Below are 21,806 nucleotides of genomic sequence, written 5' to 3' on the forward strand. Positions count from 1 at the left end.
CCCATTGCAAATTTTACTTGAATAAACATAAAGAGTGGGAAAAAAAAAATGAAGGGAAAGAAATCAGAGGATAAAAATAAAGTTCATACCCAGTCAAATAATGAAAATAAGATTCACTTCTTTTTCATTCATTTTCTCTCCTTTTTCCTTTCCTTTCCTTTCCCTTCCTTTCCTCTTCTCTCCTACCATTTCTTCCAACCAAACATAGACCGAAAGCTTCAATCTTGCTTTGGGTTGAAGATTTTCTTTATTAATCTGACTTCTGTTACAGTCTTGAAGAATTAAGCTAATGAAGTGTTCGTCGTTTGGTTAATCAGAAAATGAGCAAAAGCTAGAAGAAAATTGAATTTATATTTCTTGAAACTGAAATTAGCTCCTAGACTCCTTTCCTTATGAAGAATCTCTTAACTAGGGCGAATATTAGGCTAGGTATTATAGCAAATCTGGAGAAGCAAGTGGCTAACATTACCTGTAAAGTTGGGTAAATACTAATTACCATGACAGGTATTTAATGAATACGGGTACCCAAAAGGACCAAAACCACCATTGCTCTTTAACCTTTCAACACATTGATCAGATATATCAGTTCGCCACAATTTCAAAATTCAAGGAGCTCTACATCAATTGTTCTATATGGAACACGAAGAACGAATCATATTCATAACAATCAACTATTACAACCAGAACATGATTCTACCTTCAGCCCATTTCAACACCTATACAACACCCAGAGGTTCCTCTAGCTAACCTACCAAATACAAGATCCAAGCTTTTTATGTAAAGCAAATAAATCAAACCATCAAGCCCTTGCTTGTATACAAAATATTGAACATGTTGACGTCCAAATTCATCTTCTGGGTTTGAGTGAGAATCCTGGAAAAGAGAAAACAACATATTACATTACATACTCAAGGTCATTTAGTGGCACGGATGTAACTAATAAATGAAGATGCATACAGCTTTTGCTGAAGCATTGATAAAATAACACTACTGAAATATTTAGACCATGATAGTGCTTAGATGATATGTTTAGGAAAATCTAATAAGAGCTTTTTACTGCATTTAGATACTAAAAATGTAATTTAGTTGACAGAAAAATCCAAATATGTATATCTATATTTCCAAAAACCAAAACCAACAAATTTGAAATAAATAATAGTTTGAAGAGAAAAATCCATTGACCTTACTAGAAAGACCTCAAGATCAATCTCCTGATACTTTTTCGGTATCAAATTATTCATCTCGTACATAAGAAACACACCAATAAAGGGAAATTGTATAGAAGTTTCTGACCTCATTCCGCATTGTGGGACTGATCATGCTCGATAAAATCCAAAGCATCTTCCTTGGATACAACGTTAACACGGCTCACTCTGTTTTTGTGTGTCACCCCATAGATTTTGTCAGCAACTTTCACAAGCTCTGGACGAAATGTTGTGGTTATAAATTGAGTATTTGCAATGTCCGCCAAACGACGAATCATATCTATGAAACAAGTAATTAAGGAATGCTACAAGAAATTCAAGAGCAAATACAGACAATAAGAAATACAATGGAAATTTTGCTTTAACTAATAGCACATGCTAACAGATCAAAGTACATGGGAGTACAAACAATTGCATAGAATTGTCAAATTAGGGCAGCCTAATGCTCCAGTCAAACCTGTGTCGCAGAAGATATGATTATGAATCCAGACTAATAGCAATATCTTGATGAAATAACCCACTGTACCAGCTCAATGGGACCATAGACAGTTATCATCTTGTCATGATCAATAAGAACAAAGATTAGTCATATCTCTTAATAGTATTCAACTCCTAAGAATAGTTATACGCACTAAAATTCATAGAAATCTTCATAAACTATCGAAGTATCAGTACTCCCAGTTAGGAAAACTGAGCTGAGATATTTCAGTGACCTAAATATTTTCAGTGTAATTAAATCTAGGCATGTAGAGGGCAAAAAACGAATTGCATACTAAGGATACTTCCAACAGCAGTTCGATACTGAGGATCCAGTGCTGCATCAATTTCATCAAACAGATAAAATGGTGCAGGATCACATCGCTGTATTGCAAAAATAAGCGTCAGGGCCACGACAGTTTTCTGACCTCCAGATAACTGCTTCATTGACTGTGTCTCCCCTTGCCCAGTAAAGGAAACCTACCACATCAAAGGCCAACTTAGAAATAAAATTACAATGAATTTACGAACTTAAATAAATAAAAATAAAAATAAAAATAAAAAAGATCAAAGAGCCTTTGGTTGTTAAATTAACAGGATCAAGTTTCTGAGGGAGCACAAACCCTTGTATAAACATAAATAAGTAATGAAGACTAAAACACCTATAATATTGTGTAGAGGATATCAGTTTCAAAAACTTAACATATATTGCACTCTCAAATATTTAACAATTCTATTTTGATAAAAGCAAATGAATTCATCTTAACAGAAGTACATGCCTTCACTTTCACACCAATATATTTCTCAACCCTTCCTTCCACATCAGATTCACGAGGTCCATCATCGTCATCATCATCACCATGATCACCATCCTGTCAATCATCATTAAGAATTTAGATTTACAAAAAATAAGAGATGTTATTTCAGAAATCATATTGTGATAGATGATTTTTCCAAAAAGATGAACAGCTCAAATACTAACTAAACAGCAACACCACTCAATACTTCCAAGTTAAAATGCAATTATTATTATTTTTTTTAATTTTAAACATAGCATGCTAGTAATTGAAAGTCCCTGCCAGCAAGATTCGAACCCCAGACCTCTAGTTTCAATCCAAGAGAGTTAATCAACTGAACTAGTTAGCTCCCACAAAATGCTAATAAAACGTCTAAGCCAGGCAATATGTCCAAGCCTGCCACCAAATGTATTAGAAATGACACCTTTAGGAACGCATGAGAAAACTAGACATCCTCTTTGCACTCTCATTTGAACCATGGACGCATTTAGATAGTCTTTTGAAACTATGGTGTCCACAGGAGAAATTAACAAGTGAACACAAACAAATGACAGTTTCTCAAATCAATAATATAGCATAGAAATGGGGATGAGAACAGATAACTGGGATTTAATTGTTCTATCAGGTTCGCTGCTCATTTGTCATATGAGTTTACTCAAGTGCCACTCAACCAGCAAACAAGGTAAAGTCGAGCAGATTTCAACTGGTTCATTCAACAGACTAATGAACATTTTTTACGGTTAACTTGTTTCGAAAAAAAAAATCAGATGATAATTATATTTAAACAAGGTGTACTTCAGGGCTTCCCATATATGTGCAATAGAATTGCTCTTCCTGAAAGAAAAGGTAGGGCTATTTTTATGGAAATAATTTGCTAAAAAATTATATTTTACTAATTACTAGCTTGAGTTGATTTTTTAGATTCAGTTTTCTTATTTGCATATAGATTAGTATATTGTAGTGATTAGGTTCCTATTTGGCCATGATAAATAGGTAAATGTTTAGTTTTCAGTCAAATGACAATTGGCTTTTTCTCCTCTATTCTATCTTCCTGACTTCCTTTCTATCTTTCATCAACCACATTCTAGGAAAATCACCTGAAACCATCATATACACACACAAAATATCCCAAAACACAAATTTCCAAACAAGATTATCACAGATTTGAGATGTGAAGACAAGATGGTTCACAGCACAATCAGGAAGCAAGATTAACATATCATCTTTACAGATGTTTCACCCAAAAACAAAAAGCAAGAGAAAATAATTTTAAAAAAAACACAGCCATGCAAGAAATTGAATGGCTTAAAGAGAATAATAAATATATGATTCTAACAACCTTTTTCTTCATCATAACTAGATGGCCATGGCCGCCTTGAACAAGCTCAGAAAATACTTCTCGAAAATGACGAGCAACACCTTTGAAAGTACGTTCTATCGATTCATCTTTCCGCTGATCTAAAACTGATATAAGTTCTTTAATTTTCTGCAAAACCACATTAATAAAATCTTTAAAGACATACCAAGAATATAAAGTCCAACATCAGAAATCAATTAAAATTGCAGACTCAACAAAGTCGTCAGTCATTTGAGGAGGGGTGGGGGTTTGTTTGGGAATGGAGGATCATTAAGGCAGACTCCAATGTAGTAATACCTCATCACCTGCATCCAGTTCAGCTTGCCTTCTCTGAAGTTCTTCTCGCTGCTCTGTAAAATTTATATATTGGTCAAGTGCTTTCTTATTTACATGGCTAAACTGCTGCAGTTGCTCATTGCACCTGTGAAGCATTTTAAGCAGTTCTTTGACACCTTTCCGCTTGTATCTGTCATTCCCAATATAAAAGGAATAAATTAACATTAAGACAGAAAAATTCTACATCAGGAAGCAAAAGAGCAACTGTAACTTAGTGAGTATATAGATGGTACATCACCAGATTAACAATAAGAAACCACGCTTCAAGGATGTCATAGTATAAATAGGAATATAAATTACGTGCAACAGATCAGAAGATAATAAACCTAATAAGCATAGATCTTCCAAGTTTAGACAACTTGAGACCTAATTGTGCAACAATTCTTACATGTGCACAATATTTGATATCATTTATCCAGCATAGTTTAGCAATGAATTAAATTTAAGTCACAGAGGAGCTATACGTGTCAAAAGCATCTGATGACAATGGACCCAATTCCCTAATTTTCTTTGAGTACTCCTCCTGTTTAGCAAGAAGAATATTTCTTCTACTTAATAGTTGTTCAAGTTCTCTAGCGTCATCCTGCAGTTTCCTCTCATAGTTGTCTTCCAAAGTCTGCATTCACAAGGATTATCATTTCAGCAAGGCAAAACAAGAATAACCAACACACTCGCATGATTTACCTTCAACTTGGTCTTTTCATCTTTTATCTTATTGAGTTCCTTTGTAAGTTGAACTATACTGTCAGAAACCCCTGCATAGCAATAACCTCGGTGAAAACATGAAAAACACAATCTATGCTTCATACTTAAGACATTTCATGGAAGAGAAAATAATAATATAGATATAAAATCTCACTTTTAAGCTCTTGTCTTGCATCTTCAACAAATGATTTAGCATCTGCCAATTCCTGCTTCTTTGATTCAGCTTCACTTAGCATCACATCATTCTCTGCAGAAGATATAAGAGCTTCCAACTCTTGCTTTCGCCTCATAAGGTTAGTTGTTAGATTAGTCTCAAGCTCCGCTTTTCTGGTTTCATACTAAAAGAAAAGGCACATAAATGAGAACACACAGCTTTATTCAAGTAGCAACATTCTATAGCTCCAATAGTGTTCACTATGCTAACCTCAATGCGATCTGTCCTGCAGGTGATAAGCTTCTCCTTGAGCTCAGTTATTTCAGGGTTTAAACGCGATAGAAGATTTTTTTCATCTAGTGATAAGTGATCAATGAGGTCTGTGTTCATTTCAGCCTGTTTCATAGCCATACTAGCTTCAAGTTGATCAAGTTGTGTCCTCACATCTGCAAGTGACTTTTCCTACAAACAAGTGAAAGAAGGCAGCACAGAGGGTACAAAGAAAAGAATAATTACAAACTGCTAACAATGAATGCCCAATTGCAAGTAACATAAAATATTCTAAAGGTCTTGAAATACCTTATTTTCAAGAGCTTTAGAAATAATTTGCTTCTGCTTATTAGCATTAGCGATATCCTGCTTAAGCTGTTCCAGTTCTGATTTATCATGAGCTCGCTTGGCATCAGTTTTCTGCTGCTCAGTAACATGTTCTGTAATCTTTTGGTCTAGTTGTGAGATCAACTTAGTTAAAGAAAGTGTAAATTACAAATGCAGATCATTCAGTATCAAAAAGACAGATATCAGTCAGATACAAGTATTAAATCACTGTTTTTCATTTCTCCAATCTGTAAAAAGTAAATGGGTCTATATTCAGCAGCAGCAGTGAATATCGAATCAAAAAATGAGCTTTCACATATTAATGAAAGTCAAGCATGCAGAACACAGAGTTCAACATATTTCCCTAGCATTTGATCTTTTTTTATACAGAGAAGCAGAGCATTTTCTTACCTAACTAAAATTAAGGAAATTCTCATTCTGACAAGTAAGAAATGAGGAATCTGTGTACACTATGCTTAATGGTCTCAGACGCATTCACAGCCGCTGTCTACACTATGCTTAATGGTCTCAGACGCATTCACAGCCAATGCCAAGATTGGATGAGAAGATTGTAATAAAAGCTAGAAAGCCAGCAAGTCTTATTGCATCTCATGGTAATAAACATTGGTGCAAAAGGATTCATGGAACAGACTTCATATCCTTGGGACCAATACTTCCTTGGTTAACCACATAGAGCAACAGCTGATTTGAGTCGGTAGCTAAGAGGGAAGACACAAATCATACCAAGCCATTCAGAAATAAGAGGTCAATTGGACCTATTTAAATTAGTAGAAATCAGGGATAAAAAGAGTTTGCATTTTTCTAAAGATGGAAGCTTTTTGCACAAGAAGAGAGCAAACTTCAAACTCTCTCAATGAAATTTACCGTTTGCACCTTTTTTCATGTTATTAGATGGCTAATAATCATCAACTCCATCCAAATTAGATTCCAACAATATAAATTAAATGTAAAGCAATAATTAGCAGTTCTATATGTGAATAAGCAAGTGCAACCAGACATATGCATGCAGAGTTATACACTTCAGATAAGCATAAAGAAATCAGATGCAAATTTCTGTAATCTCTTACATCTGCTTCCATTTCTCCAAATTCCATTTAACAAACACTTGTCATTACCCAGAAAACATAAAAAATCCATCAAACTCAGACCAGGAAACAAACAGCTATATCTGTGTATGCGTTCGAGTATTTATCTATTTTTGTGTGTGTGCACACGTGCGTGTTCATACATGAGGGCACGCATGCATGTGTACGAGAGAGAGAGAGAGAGAAAGAAAGGGAGAGAGAGTAAATGAATAACACTGAAAGAATGCCGAAAACAAAGGATATCTTGGAGCTTATATCTAACTTTCTCCACTTCTTCTTCCCTGGCATTGATAGTTTTTGTGTTCTGCATAATTATATTCATAAACTTCAATTTTGAACGTCTGTAATCATAAAATCCCCCTGTCATACCACCTTTCTTGCTTACTTGGTCACCTGTTTTAGAATCAGCACGACATATTAAAACATCAAAGGCACAGACATCAGTCACCATAAACAACATAATACAGCAAACTATATATCCCAACCTTCCAAAGTAATGCAGTCCAGACCATCAGTTCGAGCAACTCTTGTGCACACATCCAAATCTCGACAAATCACAGTTCTTGCAAATACCTAGGAAAAAGGAACATGTATAACAGTGAAAGCTTGGTTAAAAGGTATCACTTATATATTTAATAGATGTGAAAGCAATATTCAACATGTTCACAGGCAGGTTAGTGCTACTCAACCAAACTGACACTAAAAACATCTCTGAAAAGTGAAAAGAGGTTTCCCTCTTCTCGATTTACTTCTTACTTCTTTTTGAAAAGGGAGGTTTTAGGCAAAGACCTACTGCAAATCCACATCACTCACGAGCATTTGAGCTAAACCCCTTGTGGCTAATAGGTGGGGAAAATCTTTTGCTAATATGATAAACAAAATAATCACTCGCTAAACTGGAAACGTATAAACCTATCTAGCTTCAGATAAAACTTTGTTGCACCATTTATTCTTTCTGGGGAAATTGAAAAATTTACAAAACATCTTTCTTCCAGTAACTTTTTGGCAAACAACTGGCCTTAATCTCTTAACATCTTAAAAATACTCGAGAACTTCTGCAATGAAATTCAAGAACAATCTACATCCAACCAAGGCTACAAAAGATAAGGTAGAAGCAGACCTGGGCAAATGCTGGTTTGAAATTGGGAGAAAACTCCAATCTATCTAAAAGAGGTATCACATCATTGCTCTTTGGATATGTTACGCGAGGAGCCTTCACCCGATTTAATGGTATAAAAGTCACACGTCCACCTTTTAAAGAATTAAGGTGTCTAATTATCTTGGTTGATGTTTCATCATTGTCCACCACCACGTGAAACAAGCTGCTCAAATTTCAAAATAAGTCAAAAACATTTCAGGCAGGGAATGAACACAAAAAACCAATAAACACACTGCATATTTTGTTAACCTGGTATATATTAAAAAACAAGTCTGAATGCAAATAGATTAAACAGAGTACATACCTGTTTCCAGCAGTAACCTCAACTGCTGTAAAGAATTTTTCGTCACAATCAAGCAACTCAATAATTGGACCATACACTCCATCAATTTTATATTCTCTGCAGATCCGCCGGATAGAATTCAGCCCTCTTCTCACATCCTGACAAGATTACACAGAAAAAAGTGCAGAGAGAAGCTTAATTAAGATGATTCAGTTCGTAGTCATACATTCCTTCATTTTATGAGGTTAGGATGATTTGAAAAGCCAAAAGTACCCAGAAAATCAAAGTTTTCTCATTTTCTCTTATACATGGACTGCTAATACTTGTAATGTAACATGCAAAAAAAGGACTTTCATATGTCTGTCCCTCATTCCTGCACAAAAAGGATATCTGTTGACAGTTTTGTGCCGAAGACCGAAGTTTTATGCGATAAAGTTCCCTAATTGGCTTCACAGTATGTATGCTTATCGTTGTGATACATTCTATTTCACTTTCTCCATTTTTACTCTTTAAACAGAAACAGAAATTGCAGGACTTTTACAATTGATTTAGCATAAATCTCAAGCATATGTTACGATAGGTTTTTTGTTGGTGTGTATGGCATTATTTTGAGAGCTCTAGCTGAGAAACAAAGAAAAAATGGTAATCCAATCCTGAAAATTTCTGCTTCAGCCATGATAAATAAGGCCTGTGCTTCAGGGAGAGAAAAAGGAAAAAAGTAAGGTGAAGACATGACTGATAATCAAGATTGGTATTATATATATAGCTGTATATTTTATTTTAATATTCATTGAAACTGTGAAAAGTTGTACAGATAACCAAGAAGTCATCAACTTCTGCACCTACTATGGCAAGACCTTCGACTGAGAAAAGACGCATGAGAAACATTAAGATATTCTTAATATATACTCAAGTGATGCATTCTTAACCCTTGGATTCCAAGGGCCAAGAATTGAGGTCCTCTTAAACTCCTAGCTAGGGGTCTGGATGAAATATCCATCCGTACTTAACTACTATTGAAGCATCTAAATGAGAGAACCACCAGATATGTATACAGTCATTCTCCAGTGAGGAAACCTATGTATGAATAGATATGTTATTTATTTATTTATGTTACTATTTGCACCACAAGTACTTGGTGAAATGCCACAAAAGCTACCACATCTAAGTTATATCAGTCACTATCAAAGCAAATGAATTGGTAATTGGTAATTGGTAAAAGGATTGAAGACCTGTGAAGATACTCTTATCGAGGGGGGAAAAAATAAAATTATCTCCAACTTGAAGCATTTATGCAATCAAGAAAACTTATAGCATACACAATTTTGGGAGTACCATAATTTGTGAGATTCAGTATTAGTTGACACGTCACAAGGTTCATTCAAGTTAATCTAGTTATACTTGAGTTATTTTCAGAAAATTCATGTAATATTTTATTTGGTTTCATTTTAATAATTTAAGTAGATATATAGGTTTTGATATTCCCTACAGTAGGAAGTTCTGGTACCTCAAGCAATCTTTTTCTATTTCTCAGTTCCATAATCTACTAACGCATATCAATGTAATAAGTAAAACGGAGGACAAATGACAAAATAGTAGAATATTTGGAAGAGTGTCCTTGTCCCCTCCCATTCTCTCTATTCCTTTCCCTTTGTTATTTCTCTGTTCCCCTTTATCCTTCTTACCCTCAACTTAAGCCCTCTGCCGTATAAATATTTTCGTTCTGCCTCAACCAGTGCCACAAAACCACGAATGAAAATTGAGCAAAGCAGCTAAACATGATTAACAGCCATAAACATTATAAAAAAGGCAATTACTCACCCCAGGAGTTGCATGATCAAGGCTCTTCTCTGCCTTCTCAACTTCTGCTTTAAGCTTATCAATCTCAGCACAAAGTTCACTTTCTTTCACCCACAAGGACCTATACAAAAAAGGAATTTAATCATACTGAAAATATTTCGAAGAACTTGAGGAAAACTAAAGGAATGAAAAGCATACTTCCGTTCGTCCTGCATCCTGTCCCTCTGTGTCTTATGATTATTAAACCCTTCACGAGACTGGGAGATTGAAGACTCAAGATATGCAATTTCCCTTTTGCGACTCTCAATGTACTCATCCCGCTCTTTTAAGTCACCTTTTAGCCGCTGAATTTCTTCTTGAAGCTTTTGGACCTAAAACAAATAAAAGAAGATGAATGAATAATCTGCAAAAACTGAAATAATGTGATAGACAAAACAGAAGGTTCTTATACTGGAATTCAAACCGGGCACTGTTATCAGACCCAACGACTCTAGTAGTCAAGAAAAACAAAAAATATAACATCCCAGGTAGGTGGCCAACAATATTTGAACACCTAACCTTTTGGCTAAACACCATGTCAGCTCATAAAAGCAAACCCATACCTTAATGACAGATGTGAGGAAGGGACATAAGATGTATGCACAAGAACATGCAACAACAGAATGCAAACCAGAAGCATGTGCGCAGCCAAATTGATGTCATTCATCTAGATTTTTGAGTAATACAGGAAATATTAACCCCGTAGGCAAATCAACACCAGCTAAGATCAACATAGAAGCAAAGTTCACAATTGAAATAAGGAATATACAATGCTCAAGAGTGCAGCTGATCCGTCATCTGCAAAATGAACAGAATTACCAACAGAATCAACCGCAATGACAACTACCCCTACTTTTGAGGATTTAGTGTCTTTTGCCTTCTCTCTCTTCCTACTCCTTACACTCCCTTACCATACCCTGAATATTACATAAACCTAAAAAATAAAAATAAAGGACCAAAAAAGACTATATTCTCATTTAAAATTATCTGATGCCTTCGCATGATTAAAATCAAGATGATCCTTTCCCAAGTAATTACTGACCAATCAAAATAAAATAAACAACCTTGTGTCCTTCCATATTATTTGGAAGGAGCCCCTGACATGAACTTTTTAGTACATTTATGTGACTAAGAATAGAAAAAGGTTTGCCTGCTTCAAGTTTGAAGAATGAACTCGTTCCAGATCATCAATTTCCTTTTGAAGCCATTTATCACGAGCATCTTTACTGGAAAATTGGGTGGCACGACCTTGTTTCTGATAAAGAATGCTAAGCTGCTTTTCACGTTCCATGATACTATAAATCATCAAGACAATTCAGTAAGAAACAATCATCAAAACCTATCAAGATACTTAAGAGGACGGAATGATGAAGTTATTTTAAATGATGAAAATGATATATTAAGAAAAAAAGCTATATTGAAAATTAGGTGTCATAACGTTGTTTATTCAGATAAGATCTATATTGACAAAAATGCTGCAACACCAGAGTTCAGAAAAGTGAAAAGGAAGTACAAGGGAACTTAATGAAGATAAATGAGAATTTTGAAAACGAAAAAGCAGAATATATCAACACTGATTTTCATAACACGAGCTGATGCCACTTCCAAATAGTACAAATTATGCAACCATCAAATCTACTAATTAATAATTGCACCACATGTAACCTTCAGCATGGTTGGTAATTCTCAAGACTATGCCCATGCACTTGCAATAGGCATCCTAAGATTAACAACACATCAGAGTACAGATGTTGAGGTGATAAAGAAAGAAAAACGGGTAAAAGCACCACATGTAAAGGAGAAGAAAGAATGGTTCCACAATATGTTAAATACACAAGTGTTATAATTTCATAAACATACACAAGCATTATTATTTCATAAACATACTCTTTCGTTATCTTCTTCTCCTCTATGCATTTGTTCTCATATAAAGTATTAGCTTTGTCAAGCTCCTTGGATGAGTCATCTATTTCCTCTAATAGTGAACGGAGCTGCTTTTTTGCATCGTCCTATAAGCATGAAATATCCAACCAACACATTTAGCCTCATAAACACAAAAAAGCTTATGGATAATGCATATGTACATATTAACAATATAAGGAATACTAGTGGAGCATTACTCTGGCTTGTGAATTTCCAGAAATCCTCTCTTGTATGTCTTTCACATCAAGCTCAAATGCTGTCTGATTCTTTATTGCTTCAGTTAGTCGCTTTTCTATAGCTTCTTTCTCCTTGTTTAAAGTCTGAACTTCTTTCATTAGATCTTTGAACCTCTTGTCTGAATCCTTGGACTTTTCCTGAGCATCCAACAAACTGTTATACATCTTAGCTGACTCATCAGAAAACCTGGTTCTAGTGTCATCAACCTGAAAAAAAGGAGAGAAATATTAGCATAAAAACTACTGCCAGCACTAAAAGGAATCAAGAAAATAAAAGTGAGCAAACTATATCCAACACACAATATCGTCATAAAGTACATAACCCCAGCCTAAAATAAAATTGACAAATAATTTGGTGCCAAAGTTTATTCCTCAGAGGTTTTTAGGTAATGAATCGTTTTAACCTATTTTAATTTCTTCCCCCAACAAGTCCCCCCCCCCCCCAAACTATTGGGAGGGGGGTGAGTTGAGAACAGTGGCAAACCACTGTATAAAAGGACCAAACTAATAATTTCCAAAATAATAATTTTCAAACAAATTCAATGCCAAAAGTGCAGATTAAGACAAGGCACGGCAGTTAACTATATGAACCATGCCAACATGCCATGCAGCCCCACTAATATATTTCAATCACCACACCTACATAGACTAAACCTTGAACAGCCATCACTACTTATCCCGTCTATGACAATTAAGCATCATTGCATGGCAAGTACAACTCTTCACTTCACAAATAATCACTGACTTTTGGAATTTATTCCTAATTCTCGCTGCTAACTCATCAGCCATAATTTCTGTGGGAAATGCAGGAATTAGAACCACAACAACACATAAGCCTTGACAAAGTTTTGTTATTCCTGACTGCATTTTCCAGCTGAAATCAAATATTACTACAGAAATTGCATTGCACATCCAGAATAGTCTAGGAAGACAGGATCCCAAGTGGCTACTTAACATGTCCACAGCATGAAAATATTCCATAATCATTGTCCTGTTGATATCACTTCATGCTCCACTGGACACATGTTCATGTTATTAAAGTGACTAAAAATATTTAGTAACAAGTAAAAAGAAAAGCTGGTAATCAGTTTGATCGCATTCTTTGAATAGGCATGAACTCTTCAATCAATTATATTTGTTATAATACGCATGGATCTTCAGCTCACGAAATCTAGGGTTAATATTCTATAAAAACTACAATGAAGCATTCTTCAAGATTAATCTTAGACACAGGACGGATAAATTTATAACTCCAAGCATCAGAACATAGACTAACCTCCAACAATTTCTGCCTAGCATCATGTAGTTCCTTATCATAAATGGTGTACTCTAGAGATTTTCTCTGCTTGTCAAGTTGCTGGTATTTTCTCAGCTCCTCTTTCTCTTCATCCAGTTCTTTCAGTCTCTCATCCAAGTACTTAACAACTTGAATTATCTGCTGTCTTTTGTTGCCTGGTATGCAGAAAAGTACATGTTACGTCAAAAGCATGAACATGAGAAACAAAACAGCTAAACCACTTGCCTGTATCTTGCATAATTTTCAAACTTTCACGACGCCTCTCCTCATAAACTCGAGTTCCACCAATTTCCTTAAGCAAATCCAGGCGCTCTGAATCTTTCATCAATGTCAAAGATGCTATCTACTGACCAGCACAGAAAAATTAGAAAGAGACCCCAATACAACTAAAAGCAGATTCAACTGGTAATAACAAAATTTAAATCAGAAGAAGCATCCTACCTTTCCTTGCTGCACGACATAGTATGGATTAGAGCGAGAAAAACCAGCACTTTCCAATAAGTTCATAACTTCTGTTTTCCTGCAAACCATGTTAGACTTAGAGTTTGCCACCCAGTTGACCATACACACACATAAATACAAATGGGTTTTTCTCCAACACAAGAAAAAGATAGATACTCACGTGATGTGCTTTCCATCTAAGAAATATTCATCTTTTTTCAAACCAATTGTTCGACGCAAGCGCACCTCTTCCTTGTCCACCTGTCATGGAGTACAGAAGCAAAATAAATATTAACAAATGCCGAAAAGGTCGAAAGCCTAAAAGAAGAACTAATTCACAAATTAACAAAAACAAAGTGCAGTATCACATAAAAATAAATTTGACTGACATTAAAGTATAAAATAGTTTGTAGAACATTACCGGGATGCGATTATCAGAATTATCAAAAACAATCTCCACAAAAGCAGATAAAACTTGGTGCCCTGCACCTTCCTGTTCAGTATTAAATTGTTAAAAAACTAATATAAAAAGGACTAAAATGATAACTTGATATGAAGTACGGTAATAAAACATACATGGAGTAGCGCATGTCTGTCTTCACTGCGCAGGTTTTGAAAGATGTCACTCAAAACAAAACGAATGGCTACAATTCAAAATCCAAAAGGCATGTTACATGTTAATAATTTTGTAATAAAACTAGTAATCAACAGGTATACACTACATAACAATGATCACCCATTTACTTACCATGGAAAAAGTTTGTCTTCCCAGATCCATTGGCACCAACTGCAGAAAACATAATTGAAAATACAAATAAAATTTTTATCAGTGAAAAAGTTAAAGTACCTCATTTTGTTAGAAGTCAAAAACTGACATGTATAAAACTGAAATCTAATTTATTTAACATAATACATATAAACCATAACATTAACTGGTGCTAGTGTATATGGAAGTCCTTCAAATTATAACTTACAGTATAAAAATCCTTTAAAGAAACTATATTTGATGTCCACCCTTTTTCCTTAATAAAATTTATTTTTGTTTCCAACCAAAAGAAAGTGGGGCAAGAAAACCTCCAAACATAAATTGTGGTGATGAAATTTACACACTAATTATTTGACTAAATATTCATAAATAGGTACTAACAGTTATAATTTCTTTTTATCCTTTCATAAAGGTAAATATTTTTCATTGATATTTAAGATAAAATGACCCATTCTTTGCACCGAAACCAATAAATGATTGTCACACAGATCTCAAACAAAAATCCAATATAAGTCCGTTTTCCAATCCACGAACATAGGATTGATGTTTAATATGGAGTATTAGTTTGTCCAATTGTCTTTGTAATTTCCTGTTGTATCAATAATTTTTTCTTGTTTCTTATCAAGAAAAAGAGAGTATGAACAACATTTCAATCAAATAATTCTGGACTGCAGCCCCAATTTAGGGGGACTTTCCTTTTCCAAATTATATTGAACTGCCAGAAATCACAAGACATGATATCTTCATTCAACCTCAAGAGACAATAATTACCAAAAAAATCTATGAGAGACATCAAATTTTTCAAGTTCTATCTTATATTCACCCAATGATATTCTCTAACATCCATCGGTGCATAATATAGTCTTGCACTTCTCTCTCATTCAAGGTTTGAACAAATACCATTGATATTGCTTTACAAGTAAGATATTGATCACTACTCAATATGAAACTAAATCAATAATATTTTACAGTCATAAGTAAACGAAACAATATACAAAATTTCCTTGCTGAGCAAGAAAGAGAATATATGAAGCACAGGACGTGAAGGAAAACATTATTACCAACGCAATTAACTTGGGGGCTAAAAGGTTCCGTAGCAATCTGTTCCCTATAACTCTTAAAACCTTCAATTATAACCTAAATTGAAACCCAAATACCAAAATAGTGTTAAAAAGTTAACTTTAAAAAATGAAAAATTTCACAAAATTTTATCAAATACTTCATCAGCAAATAAGATATACCTGCTTTATGTGCATGATGAATTACCAAATCATCCACCTTCATCCAAAAGAATCACGAAGAAAACATAATCAGATAACAATAACAATAAAACCCAGAAATCAAACTATACTACAGACTATTAAAACAATTTGAGAGCATTAATAAATTTCCAATACTAGAATGCCACTGAAACCATAATTTTAAGTTGGACTCATCTTAAATTTCAGTACTTAAAGTGCTTTCAAATTTTAACAAGAGTACATTCAAATTTATATAACAGTGTTATTAGGAAAAAAAAGTCCCAAGCAACCACAGCTCAGAACAAAAATTAATAAAAATATACTAACTACACTTACACCGAGCAAATTAAGTACGGACTTCAAGTTCAAAGTCCAATACCTAGCGATAAACAAAAGTGGAAATGAAGTTGAAGCTCAAAATTAAGATGAGTACGCCGAAGAAAAAAAGAACAGAGACTTTGAGGTTTTCACTAAATCCAAGCTCATTCTAGGGTTTCAGTTCAACATATGTAATTATATAATTTTAAAAAGTAAAATAAAATAAAATACCAAAACGTGAACATAGAGACAGAAAGTTTAAGTGAAAGTTACCAATTGAAGCTCTGAATTGACGAGTTTCATGCGCAAGTGAGAGGAATGGACTGATGATTCTTGTTGCTGAAGCTTTGAGCTGAGTCGAAATGTTACTCGTGTTTAAATTTTTAATTAATTTTAAGGAAAAATAAAAATTTTCTCAAACAATTATCAAACTACGAAATTTCCATTTACCGCATTTTCCACGTTACCGACTTTACCGGCTTACTGCGACGACGTAGAAACTCAGATCCCGCTTTTTTCTATGCCACGTGGCAGATAATTACAGACGAAAACAGGCGACAGCCGGTTGCTAACCGGTTGTTAGTTTTAAAATTTAAACATTTTTCTCAAAAGGGCCAAATTGTCCAAAACTGCAAAATATTTTTATTTGCTAGTGAAGATTAGGTGCGGTTGCCACATTTTATTATATTATAATATATTGCATTATTTAATGAAAATATATTTTATTAACATTGTATTATATTAAAGTTATAAAATATTTGTTTGTTATACTATATTGTAATATATAAAATAATGATTATAGTATTATTTTTATGAATATTATGTATATTATTAATATTTTATAAAAAATTAAAAAAAAAATAGCGAATAAAATAATAAATTAGAAGTTAAATTTACGCTGCATATACACTAAGGGGGTTATTATTGTCTAATGCAGAACATTAAATTGAAATTTCAATAATGTTACACATTCCAAAACTTAATTCCAAAAGGCTAAAACACATCAAAAAAACATGGCAGCTGATGTGGCATTTCACTTATAAATTTCTTCTAAATTAAAATAGACTCTCTAAAATAATTTATTTTAAATCTTATCCCCCTAATACTCCTTACAATCAGACGTCTTTTCAATCTATGTTTTTTGCAAGATCAAAACTTTTAAATGAGACGACAGTTTTAGAGTCAAAAGAATTGGAGGACTCCCCAAAAATCTTTACTTTTGAGGTAAATTATTACTTTTATTACTTTTATATTTTTATATACCTTATATTAAAATGTTTCGAGATTGTATTAATTGATGATGAATTTAATTAGTTGGAATTTTTGGCTTTATTCAAATCAGGTTGATGATGAGAATGATATAAGCCAAATACAGAATAAATTATTGAGCCAAAAATTGGCATGATTTTTTATGTGGTTCAGGATTTATTTGAGTTTTACAAGATTTATAATTTATCCACTTATTGATTTAGCGCTATTATTTATCACTTTAAAGTGATGATGAAGAATATATACCACTTGACAAATTGCCATTGGACTCAAAGTTGTCGGTGAAATTGGAACAGAGGACGAGGATGAAATAAATATATTGTAGTGAAACCCAATAGAACAACTTCTTCTGTAAACTCAACATGTACTAAAAATCAATCTACACTTAAGCTTTGTCATTGAAAAAGAAATTATCTGCAGTTATCATTTGCATTATTATGAAAGGCTGAAAATATGCTTCAGCCCTTACTAAAACAGCACTCTTTGTCTCTCATTAAAGGAAAATTCGTTAGCTGCAAAAACATAACATTATAACAAGCACAAAGACATTGACATCACAATAACCCAACCTATAAAGACCCATGCAATTAAAAGTCCACAAGTCATCATAGATTTCATAGCAAAAACTAAACTCTGAAAGTAATTTGACAATAATCTAACATTACATTTTTTATGACATATGGTTTTCAAAAAATACTTTAACTCCACCTTTTTATGTTTGGCTTGTTGCTAGCTCATACTTCAACCTCTTTACAAACTCTGGATTGACATAATATATTAAAAAGAATTAGTTAAAAAGAAAAAGCTAAAGGTTTACAACTATGAGAAGAAACATATTATGGTTTTATCTATGTATTACCCCAAAGATAAAAGTAAAATGGCATAGACCTAATGACAATTCAATAACATACTTATGATAATTATAAAATAAGTAGAAAGAATAATTAACACATTACCAGCATTGGATTTTTAGAAGTAACCATTTTCTCCAATCCATATCTTTGTGGTTCACCACTTATTAGTTGAGATCCCTTGAATAAAATAATATGTGGGAATTACAAGAACAATATAATCAAATATGTAACAAGCATTATGGATGAAATTTATTTATTTCATATCATGGTCGTTTTCTTTTGCTTTTTCTTCTGAATAATTTGCTCACATTTAGATTGCTTTTGCTTTTAAGGCAGACGACCTTTACTTTTAACTATATTGAAGAAAGAATTTTACCACTATGTATATCATGAAGCTCCCCACATTTTGTTGTGCCATGAACTATATTGCTGCCAAATTGACTAATTTCACTAACAGCTCTATTTAACATCAATTTTGCTTTGAAAACATCTGAAACCTCAAACACTATATTGCAATTATTCTCATTATTAATTGCTAGTTCAGCTACATCATTAAAAAAAAAAATTACACATCTTATCAAATCTGAATCCTTCGTGTTTTGTCCTCCAAGTCATTACTTACTTTAACCCCGGTATGACATCTTTGTACATCCTAGCTTCGTCGCTTTAAAATATTTTAATTAGAAGCAAAAAAATATTTCTTTATGAATAAGTATCGTAACGATGTGTTGACATAGGCAGCAGCTACCTTGGATCAACTCCAAGGTAGAGCAGCCACCACAGTCATTGGATGCACTCTATCACAACGGTTGTGGTGGCTGCTCTACCTTGGAGCTGATCCAAGGTAGCCAAACCCGTTGACATAATATTCCCTTAAATAGTTGACACTTGCAACCAATCTCACAATTAATCTCGTTAAAAGAAACTTTAAAAGGTCATGGCAGTAATTCTTTCCAACTTTAACATCTTTAACTACTACAAATTTTGAAGTTAAAATACTTGTTTGACATGAAAATATCTCACAAAAGATTTTTCCTTTTAACTCAGTTTGAAAATATCTGAACTTTTCCATTGTGTGTATGTCTTAGAATTGCCGCTCCATGCCATAATGATCAACACAAGGGATATTATAATTAAAATCATTACAATAGACATGATTTTCTTTTTCCATTTTGTCTCATAGTCCATTCCGGTATTGTCCAACAAGTTGTTTTAAAATAGTTTTCAAATTTACATGCCCATCAAAGAATGCATGCTACACTCTGCTACGTTGTGCAGCACACATTCCTACCCAAAATGTTGTTGTTATTATTACTATTATTATTATTATTAGTATTTTTAAAATACTAATAATAATAATGACAATAACAATAATAATAAAATGGGCAATTGTCAACCAACCATCCGTTTATTCAGACTTTTTAAAAAATACAAAAACACTTTTTTTTCTTTTAGTATGCCACCTAAAGTTTACTAATTGTACCATTGCTCCACTTCCGTCATAATATCGTTAGAATATTGCTGACATCAGAGGGTTAAATTTGTCATTTGAATGAACGAACAAGAACGACATCGTATTTGGTGCTATTGGTGTTGTTTTCTCCCTAATACCGAAATCAAACCAAAAAATTTGAGATAAAAACACAAAACATACCAAAATCAACTAGTCATGAATCTACAACAAACCCAAATAAAGATTATAGCGATGTTCTTTTTTCATTTACAAACAAAAGCTTACAAAAAGACACCCAACATACCAACCACAAACTATATATAGTTCATTTTATTCATATTATAATCTTGGGCATGTTCGTTCTGCACTAATAGCCGCCCTCAGCTCCAAATCCCATCTTGGACAACTCATAGTGCATCTCGACAAGGTACATGCCCCACTCATTGCAGTTATTGCCACACATGTTTGCTGCTGATGCTGCACTTGCAGACCACAACACAATTTTCACCACAGCAGGACATTTTTCTTTTTCCTTTGATGATTAAAGATGTGGAGATTTTTAGATGAATAGATGGAATTCAGATTACTAGGATCGATTTTTATTTGATAATTAATTCTTTTATATGTAACTTCTATCATCTAATTTTGAATCTTATTTTATGGCATTTATTTTGGGCAAAATTGTAATTTTACGTTTGAGGGGCAAAAAGATCATTTTTACTAATATATGTTAAATCTATTAACTAAGATAAGACATAAGTGGATGAGTACAATAAAATGCTAACTTCAAGTGGCTTGTTGAAAAAAAAAAGTATTTATTCTCGAAAAAGCTCAAATAAACAGGAGGTCGATAGATAATTGCCCTAATAAAATATTAAAAATATTTCAATCGACTCATAAATATTGGATGATATAGTTGTTTATCATTTTATTACCCAACGACATGGCATCCATAGGAAAAGAAATAGGACGTCCTATCATTATTGTCATTTACACAATCGACATACATAAATAATATGCGCTAACACATACTCTAAATGACTTATCATTTATTATTTAACTTTTGACAATAACGACATGTTGCTAGGTCGAGTAGTGCACAAATGCCATGACATCTCTCAATTTTTTTGACAAAAGATGCATCATTTACAAAGTTGAATTCAAAATGATTTTTATAAAAGTAACAGATTATTTTCAATAATTAGATGGAATAATAATATGATATTATATGGTATTGTTAAATAAAACAATATTATAATATAATTTATTTTCATATTTGATTATGATAATAAATATTAAAATATACTTAATGCGTTAATTGAGGCAAAAGTTGGCTGCATTACATACACCTGAGTGGTGCATTGCGGCGCATTATGATGATGATGATGATGATGATGATGATAATGATAAAAATAATAATGCACCACTATCCAACTTCCAAAACTTCCAAGCATAGGTGAACAATAAATTAATATGAATAATAACGTAATAGAATATATATAATACTATGTTACAAACTACAAACGCACTCTTAGTTAATTATTGTCCTTAATATTAATATTATTATTTATTATTATAATAGTAACCATAATAATGATAAAATTCATAATAATAATAATAATAATATATTCTTAAAAATGCCAATAATAATAATGATAAGAACAATAATTATAAAAAATATTAAAGACATTTGAATTGGAACATAAGTACTAGATGAAATTGTCGTTTTATGTTTTGCAACCAAACGACATGACATATAGAGGAAAAAACTAAGGCAACATGTCGTCATTTTCATTTATACAACCAACAAGGGTAAATAGTATGTGTTGGCACATACTCTAGATAACTCGTCATTTTTTGTTTTAAACAAGAACGGTGTGCCACTAGATCTAATAGTTTTTGGATGCCATGAAGCCTTCCTGGTTTCCTGGAGAACGGCACTTCATTTATAAAGTTGAATTAAAAATGATTTTAATTAAAGAGATTATTTGTT

The 21,806-nt window shown here is 33.2% G+C and overlaps 1 protein-coding gene across 2 annotated transcripts; it reads right to left on the reverse strand.

Moving 5' to 3' along the window:
• Window positions 1-532: 532 nt before the first annotated feature.
• On the reverse strand, window positions 533-16,642 carry LOC102617324 (structural maintenance of chromosomes protein 3). 2 transcript variants are annotated; one of them, XM_052431952.1, is made up of 31 exons: window positions 16,511-16,614; window positions 16,256-16,298; window positions 15,920-15,956; window positions 15,740-15,815; window positions 14,661-14,699; window positions 14,489-14,556; window positions 14,334-14,405; window positions 14,094-14,173; window positions 13,913-13,991; window positions 13,697-13,814; window positions 13,451-13,626; window positions 12,136-12,381; window positions 11,903-12,024; window positions 11,166-11,310; window positions 10,175-10,347; window positions 9,998-10,097; window positions 8,198-8,334; window positions 7,855-8,056; window positions 7,220-7,307; window positions 6,977-7,127; window positions 5,611-5,761; window positions 5,302-5,493; window positions 5,032-5,215; window positions 4,857-4,927; window positions 4,637-4,788; window positions 4,134-4,302; window positions 3,819-3,965; window positions 2,462-2,554; window positions 1,988-2,162; window positions 1,294-1,485; window positions 533-873 (listed from the first exon to the last, which is right to left on the reverse strand). In XM_052431952.1, the coding sequence occupies exons 3-30, from the start codon at window positions 15,932-15,934 to the stop codon at window positions 1,295-1,297; spliced, it is 3,612 nt and encodes a 1,203-aa protein (XP_052287912.1). In that variant the 5' UTR covers window positions 15,935-15,956; window positions 16,256-16,298; window positions 16,511-16,614; the 3' UTR covers window positions 533-873; window position 1,294. The 2 variants fall into 2 exon arrangements, with proteins under 2 accessions (XP_052287912.1, XP_052287911.1); XM_052431951.1 differs by lacking the exon at window positions 16,256-16,298 and having other exon boundaries at window positions 16,511-16,642.
• Between the last annotated feature and the right edge of the window lie 5,164 nt (window positions 16,643-21,806).

The sequence above is a fragment of the Citrus sinensis genome, chromosome 8, assembly GCF_022201045.2.
Source record: "Citrus sinensis cultivar Valencia sweet orange chromosome 8, DVS_A1.0, whole genome shotgun sequence".
Classification (NCBI taxonomy): Eukaryota; Viridiplantae; Streptophyta; class Magnoliopsida; order Sapindales; family Rutaceae; genus Citrus; species Citrus sinensis.

What these genes read in the sequence shown, in the direction of transcription:
- LOC102617324 (XM_052431951.1), bottom strand. An exon ending in ATTCTGATAATCGCATCCCG is followed by an intron (nt 14,174 to 14,333) that starts GTAATGTTCTAC and finishes ACTCCATGACAG; the next exon opens with GTGGACAAGGAAGAGGTGCG. An exon ending in TAGTTATGATGAAGAAAAAG is followed by an intron (nt 2,555 to 3,818) that starts GTTGTTAGAATC and finishes GATGATTGACAG; the next exon opens with GATGGTGATCATGGTGATGA.